The sequence below is a fragment of the Capsicum annuum genome, chromosome 4 (assembly GCF_002878395.1).
Source record: "Capsicum annuum cultivar UCD-10X-F1 chromosome 4, UCD10Xv1.1, whole genome shotgun sequence".
NCBI lineage: Eukaryota > Viridiplantae > Streptophyta > Magnoliopsida > Solanales > Solanaceae > Capsicum > Capsicum annuum.
Genome location: NC_061114.1, coordinates 152,312,731 through 152,320,911, shown reverse-complemented (window position 1 = coordinate 152,320,911; position 8,181 = coordinate 152,312,731). Strand labels below are relative to the sequence as shown.

At 36.1% G+C, this 8,181-nt stretch overlaps 1 protein-coding gene across 1 annotated transcript; it reads right to left on the bottom strand.

Annotated features, from left to right (window-relative positions):
• Nucleotides 1-4,822: 4,822 nt before the first annotated feature.
• On the bottom strand, nt 4,823-5,335 carry LOC124897995. The gene has a single exon (XM_047411611.1). The coding sequence runs from the start codon at nt 5,333-5,335 to the stop codon at nt 4,823-4,825; it is 513 nt and encodes a 170-aa protein (XP_047267567.1).
• Between the last annotated feature and the right edge of the window lie 2,846 nt (nt 5,336-8,181).

The following is an 8,181-nucleotide window of genomic DNA, read 5'->3' as shown; positions in this document are numbered from 1 at the left end:
TACTTTCAAGAGGAAACCATGAAATCAACTTAAAAGAACTAAATGTCCTCACTGCTTGCAGTTCATCTATTATCCTGACCCACTTTCTTCCTACAACATCAACATGGAATCTAAGCTTTATAAATCTCACAGTAGTTTCATTAATCTTCCAAAATAACTTTCTTTCCTGATAAGATCCACAATGTCTAATTGTATTTCTTTTTTCCACAAGAACCATAAAATGATAAATGGCATAAAATTATACACATTTCTTTCTCAATAATTCTCACCCTGACTTCTTCACTTTCTCACAGTTTGTTTCAAGGTTAATCTTTGCTCTATTAACCCTACACCTGCACAATAATAATTCCACACCTTTACAATAATCTCCCCTGTAAGGAAAAGGTGTGAAATTATTTATCTTGTGGATCTAAAACAGCAAACACAATTTTCAAAAACTTCAGAATTCCAGTTATGCATTAAAGCAAAAGATAAAATCATACCTTTCCAAATTCTCTATTTTAAGAAGCAGAATTTGAATGGTAACCCTTTAGCCCAAATTGCTTTCATATCTCCATCCTTTTTTTCCCTATGACTTAATAAATCCCATGCACTATTTATAGAGAACCTGCCATTACTATTCATTATCCACCAAGCTTTATCCAGTTTGTCTTCATAACATACAAAGTCCATAAACTCTCTTACATGCTCCACTATATTACCTAGCACTTCATCTTTTATAGCATCATAGTTTTACTCCTCTTCATTCAGGAAATTAGAAATATCAGACAATGGATGATAAGTTTGAAGTTGAGACTGTTGTTTAAATAAAATACCAATATTAGTCCAATTATCAAACCACATAGTAGATGTTCCACCTCTTGGCTCCCACCATATGTATTGTTTAATTTTGTCTCTATTTTCCAACATGGCCTTCTATACTTGAGATCCCCCCATTATACAATAGTCAGAATTTGTTTTTTACAATATTTATTCCATATAAAATTAGTCCACAAGTTATTCTTAGTTCTGAACCTCCACTATAACTTATATGTATAGCCCTATCCACCTCAGTTAGAGTCCTGAAACCCGGCCCTCCTTCCTTTTTGGGTAGTAACAGTTTATTCTATTTGATCCAATATTTATTTCTTCCTGATCTTATATTCTACCAAAAAAACTTTACAAAGATTCTTTCCATCTCTTTGATAACACTTTTAGGGGTGACAACTTCTTAAAGAATGTAAAGAGGTATAATTTGAAGTACACTTTTAATAAGCACATATTTACCTCCAAAAGATAATAATCTCCCTTTCCATTTTTGAAGTTTATTCTGAATTTTCTCAATCAGCTCAGAATAATGCTCTTTTTCCTCTTAGAATGTGATAATGGATAGCCAAAATATTTTAAAGGAAAAGAACCCCAGCTTATTCCAGTAGCTTGTTCAACCTTCATCACCATATTTGTTGGAGTATTCTGATATATATAGAAAAAACTCTTGTTCATATTTATTTTCTGACCAGTTTCTAACTCATATTCCTTTAAAATTTGCATTATCTTCTTAATAGAATACACATTAGATAAAGTGAAGATAATAGTATCATTAGCATAAGCAAGATGATTTAATTCAAAACTCCACTTGGGCATACCATAACCAATAAAAGAAGAATCTTCAAAAGCCTAATTCAGAGATCTTGTCATAACCTCAACTACTAAAATAAAGATTCCAGGTGATAAAGGCTCCCCTTGTTTGACTCTCCTTGTGGAATGAAAGAAACCCATATATTGTCCATTCAATAGGAAAGTGTAGTAGTTATTAGGTATAAGTCTCCAAATAATATCTACCGCTCTATTAGAAAAACCTATTTTCCTCAACACTTTCATGAAGAAAACTAAGAAACTCTGTCATATGTTTTAGCCATGTCAAGTTTCCAAACAACATTATAAGGTTTTCCTCTCTTCCCTATATCAGCAACCAACTCCTGGGTTAGAAGAACATTCTCTATAATACTTTTGTCTTTAACAAATCCAGATTAATTAGGATTTATAAGATTTGGTAAAATACTCTCCAACCTATCATGAATAATTCTTGACAGGATTTTATTGGTAAAATTACTAAGACTAATTTGTCTCAAATCTGAAAAGGATTGCACCTTATACTTTATAGGAATAAGAATCAAATTAGTGTGAGTAATGGATTTTAGAAGTGTATTACCTGCAAAGATGCTTCTGACCATCCTAACTATATGTCCACAAATGATGTCCCAGCGTACATAAAAAAATCTACCTGTAAACCCATCTGGTCCATTGGTACTTTCTCTATTTAACTCAAAAATAGCCCTCTTAATTTCTAGATCATCAAGATTAGCATGTAATATATCATTTTCATTGTCAAAAATTATCTCTGGAATGTCATTTAGTAATAGAAACTTTGTTGCATCTCGAGAGTTGGAGATTTTAGATGAGATATCTTCTCCAACAGTACCATCACCAACCAACAACAACACCATCACCACCAATATTTTTATCACCACTACTAACTCCACCAGCACACCATCAATAATACCAACACATCAGCAACAACATCACAAAGAATAATCTTACCCTCCCCTTGTGATTTTTTATGTTTATTGCCCCAACCAATTTCTTTTTTATTCTACCAATTACCTTAGGATCCGATAAAGTTTGCATAGACCATAAATTAACAATAAATAAAATCTTCAACTCTCGAGTAGTCAGAACAAGCCATATAGGAAAGTATCTGAAATCTTCAACTCTCGAGATGCAATAAAGTATTCTAATATGTACTGATATATTCTAATGTAACTGGGTGAAAAAATCTATCCCTATTAGTGCCTCCTCATCTAGAATGGGAACCTCATGGGAAGCCTGCTCTATGCCCTCCTCAAACTGGGGTACATCTAACTGTTGTACATGAACTGCGGTACCCTCTTCATACTAGGGTACCACTGATGATTCCTTCTACTTTGCAGCCTCAGATAAATCCTGGGACCCCTCCTCAGATTGGGGATCCTGAGCTACACTCTCTAGAACTGGCTCAGAATCTGCCTCATCCTCATTATCATCACCACTCGACATAGGAGAACATAGAGGTGATTTCTAGGCTGAATTCATCATCGGTTGGGCTACCACTGTCGGGCAGCTTGGATAATCTAAACTACGTTAGCTTAAGATCTATGTCAAGTAAGTGCTGGACTTCTGCTCCACTGTGAGTGCTCAAGTAGCAGTTTTCCAAAATTTCCGAATATAATAGTCTCAACTACCTGGCTCACTTGGCCTCTAGTCACTCGGCGTGTCACACCGCCTGTAACTTCTCTAATTCGTGCAATTAGGTACTTCTCTACCAAACCACTGGGCTCGGGAGACTCATCTTATCTCCTCAAATTATCAACCTTCTTTTTAGAAGCTTTTGGTGCTATGTGTACCTAAAAAATGACTCGTTGTTTCCAACAAAAAATGAGGGATTGCAAAAGTTGAAGAAAAAGTCAAAATTCAAAAAAGTTTGAATTTTCCCTCAAGTTAAACACCCCTATAACTTATTTGAAGTTCCAACAAGTCCAATGTGCGCACATATACCAAAAATTATGATTTTCAATGTAAACTAATATTCCCAACCTTTGGTAGTCCTCTACTATTTCAAGTTCAACTTCTGTTTAGGGCCTAACCTTATAATTTAATTCAAAACAAAGCCCCACATACAGATTTTAGGCTACTTCAAGGCTCCTACACACAAGCATGATAGTTTCTATATATTTAGCATAGAAATACACATATCAACTTATTTGTTCAATAACTAAATCAAGATATAACCATTAGGAGATGAGAAAGTTACTTTTTTAATGATAATCCAAAAGTGAATAATGAATAAATAGAGCGAAACCCAAGTTTGAACTTTTTTTTAGTGTGTTAGGATAAGTTGGTACCCAAAATAAGATTCAATTTAGCCTTTCTCTAAGTGCGGGATTAGTTTATGCTTTGAGAGAAAAGTTTGGATTTAAGGAGAAAAATAAGATTTTAAGGATTAGAATGGGCTAGATCAGGAAAAATATGTTTAAATAGTAAGGGTGCTGAATTAGGTCTTAAATAAGAATTGGTAGGCCCAAAACTTTAATTAAATTTTGGGCCCACAAATGGACCATTTGCGGCAGCCACATGCGGTCTGCCTATGGTCGCATGTGCCACATGCGGTCCGGATATGCTGGGCACATGTGGGACTAATTTTTTAACCCAACTTTCTGTTTTTTGGAATTTGTATTTCAATGTTTTTCTAGCTGCTTATGGTTCCGTAGTTTGAATTTATGATTCTGAAAGTACTATTATGCTTCAAAGTCCAAAACTTGCCATTATTATCCTTAAAATTTCATCTTTACTTTAGTTGTCACTCAACTTACCTAGCCTAAGTGGGAATCGTGACCCTGATGGGTTGGTTACACAGTCCCCTTACCTGGAAATTTATGCATGTAGCAATCCTACCATATTTTGGGTAAGTCCATAATCTATAAACCTATAAAACAAAAAGTGAACACTAAAATAGTAGGTTGCCTCCCACCCAACACTTGATTTAATATCATGGCATGACATAGATGTGTTAGTTACTCAGACTTCACTAATAAGCCCATGGGCTGCCTCTCATGCAGCGCTTGATTTAACATCACAGCACAATGTGGTACCTTGATTATTCAGAATTCATCAAGATACCCATATGAGTACCCTCCCGTGTTATCAATACTATCAATCACCAATACCACTCTCATGTGGTTGGATGCTTTATTGATTTTTGGATGTTGAATGTGGCCTCCTGACCATTGACTTTAAACTTTGGCTCTCAATTTCCCATGTCAACCGTCACTCTACCTTTGGCCATAAATAGTCTCCGCAATATTATGGGCATATCGGTGTCAACCTCATAGTCTAGAATGACAAAGTCAGCCAAAAAGATAAAGTTATAAAATCTCACAATCACATCAAATAAAATTCCCATAGGTTTCTTCACCATGCGGCCAGCCTTCAACAGTCGCATTGTAGTTGGTTCAGGAGGGTTCAAGCCCAATTTCTTAAACTCAGCCAGTGACCTCAAATTTATATTAGCTTCTAAGAAATATAAGGCTCTAGCAAATCGAGATGACCCAATAGTACATGGTATAGTGAATGCTCTGGGGTCACCCTTTTTCTGAGATAGAGATTTAGTAGTAACTGCACTACAATGGTGCAAGCCATCAACATCCTCAATAATAGGCCCTTTCTTATTTGTAACCAGGTGCTTCATAAACCTAGCATATCCAGTCATCTGCTCTAACACCTCAAGAAGAATAATGTTTAAGCTTAACTCTTTCAGCATCTCAATAAATCACTTGAACTTTCTTTCCTCTCTCTTTTGCTTTAGCTGCTAAAGAAAAGATGGGGGTGTTCTTGGAATTTGTCTTATTTCTTGCTCGATAAACTGGCCCGTACTTTGTCCTTACCAGCTTTACCATCACAACTTGTTGCCTTTTCTAACTCCATAACAAGTGTCTCATCAACAACAACTTCATCATGCCTTGGCACTTCCACAGTAGGTAGTGTGGGGTCCACAATAGTTATACCACTCCTTGTGGTGATGGGAAAAACATAACTGTTGTTTTTTAGATTTTGCATAGTGCTCCTCAAAAGGGTACCTTGCTGTCTCTGGTTCAGTGTTGCTGACATTTTCCTGAACTGGTGCTCAAATTGCTTGATGATAGTAGCTTGAGATTCAACCTTCCAAATCAACCCTAAAATGTTAGCCTTAATCTCCTAAAGGTTGATCTCCTAATTTTCTTGACCCTTTACCAGCTTAGTCAGCATTTCTTCAATTCTTGATTCTTCATCTCTTCTGCTAGGTGGAAATACCAGTATTCCTTCTCTCTGTAGTCATCCTTCTTCCTCTAGTCACCATCTCACTCCCGACAATGGTCTCTGTATCTATCATAATAGTTCTGACCTTGGTTTCATTGCCTTAGGGCTCAAAAACCCGCCAACTGACGATCTAGATAGTTTGTTTATTCCTCTTTTTCTTACTCATAAGCTTCAAAAGCTGAACATTGTGCACTTACTATGTTTATTTTCTCAGAACTTGGTGCTGTAAACTACATTGCCAGTAAACCAAGATCAGTTCTTAGTAGCACAATCTCTTGTGCTACTGTATCATCAACTACTTTCTAGTCACAGGAGGCACTAATAGCATACGTTCTACACCCTCTCTCAGCCTCTCGAGTTTTCCACACTTGATTAGTGAGCGAGATCTAATCTAGAAGTTTCAAAGTTTCCTCTCAGCATATTCTCATAAAATCTCCTCCAGAGATGGTGTCTGCCATAACTCTGAAACTTATGGTAGGCTTTGGTAGAATATCTCCAATAAGTTCATCCCTAAAATTTAATTTTTGGGTTCCATACTCAGCTTCTTCTTGAACCTGAACAATGCCTTGTACATAGATTCTGACTACAGTTACCTACAATTATAGATCTCGTCCTTAAGTTACAACATCCTGGATAGAGGAAAGAGTCTGTTCAAGAATTGCCTGCATAACTCATTCCATGAAGTGATAAATCTTTTTGGCAGTTCTCCTAGCCATAAAAATATTTCTCCTGTAAGTGAGAAGGGGAACAACCTCAGTCTAAGTGATTTATGATCCACTCCTAGATTTGTATATGAATTACAGATCCTGATAAAATTCCTACGATGTATATTTGCATAATTGTAGGCAAATTTGAAAATACACTTTTTAGATTTAGAAGCTGGACCATTGTGCTCGTTATATCAAACTTAATGCCTAGGGGTAAAACAAAAGGGATAATGGCTCCAGTCCCTAATGTCTCAATGTATCCCAAGCCCTCTTCATCATTCTTGTAGGGATACACATACTGATACATTGGGATAACTTGAGGACGACCTCCTCTAACTTTGTTCTAATTTCCACCGAGTGCTGCTCGGCAGTCTACTTCTTGTCTTTTCTCAGCTAGCTCTGCCTCCTTATCTATTTGCTGAACTTCTTCTGCCGCCCTTCTCTCATTAGCACCTTGTGCTAAAAGCACCCCTGTCTACTGATCAATAATATCCTAAACCCCTTTGGAAGAAGAAAGAGGCACATTATCATGAGCCTTTTTAGGAATATTATCTCTTTTCAGCTTTGTCATCCTATTCAGTATTTGTAGGATACTCTCTAGATTCAGATTCACTGGGAGTAAGGGATTTCCTCTACTCTATGTACTAGGCATACCTCGACTTATACCCAACTAAGAAAAAAATAAAAAGATCCAAAAACTACAACAACCTTAATTCACAAATCAACACTGTATTCCCCAGCAACAGCGCTAAAATTTGATGACGCCCAAGATATACCTTCACTCTAAAGATAGCAACCCAACAAAGTTTGGGGTCAAATACCAATATAATATGTGGAATCGTGGCTCTCAACTATTGCATTCAATGGGAAATACTAGTAAAGTAATAGGGGGGATTTGAGTAGCAATATCAAACAAGTAGATAATATCAACTTCAGTTGTAATCATTCGTAGGTGAATACTAGGATTGTGTTCTCCTTAGATTCTCAACTCCGTAGGCTTATCGTACTTTATTGAACCAACCCGATACCTTACATGCAGAATTTGATAAGTTATGTACCATTAACCATCTTTTAGAATAGCTAACAGATTTTACCCTTTACCTTTTCAGTCTCAAGATGTAGCCTTACTAACCCTTATCCTAGATCCCAGTTAACTATTACCTTTTGAGTATCTAGTTATAAGATTACAGCTAACCATCTGACGTAGATTATACTAGTAGTGTGGATCAACAGTTAAACTTCAAATTACTGTTGTAATTATCTTTTCCTAGTCACTACATCCTCTTTTGGAGTAAATACCAATAGTCTAAGTGGGATCCTAACATTTGCAACCACTAAGATATCTATTAAAGTAAAGATAATACAATACATGCATGGGAATCAGTTCAGAACAACAATAGCTTTCCCCTACTTCGTCAATCTGCTAGGGTTTCCACAACCCTAACTAATGGTTTTTATCTACTCATGCTTGTGAAGTAATCAACAACATTCATGATTGAAAGAATAAGATGACTTACAATAATCACAACTAAAAAACCCAATACTTTAACTGAATTAATCAACCAAAATTAATACAAGAGAATTCCATGACCAAAATCAAATC

Bases quoted from the DNA above. Each gene is read 5' to 3' on its own strand.
- LOC124897995 (XM_047411611.1), bottom strand. From the start codon at position 5,335: ATGCTGAAAGAGTTAAGCTTAAACATTATTCTTCTTGAGGTGTTAGAG.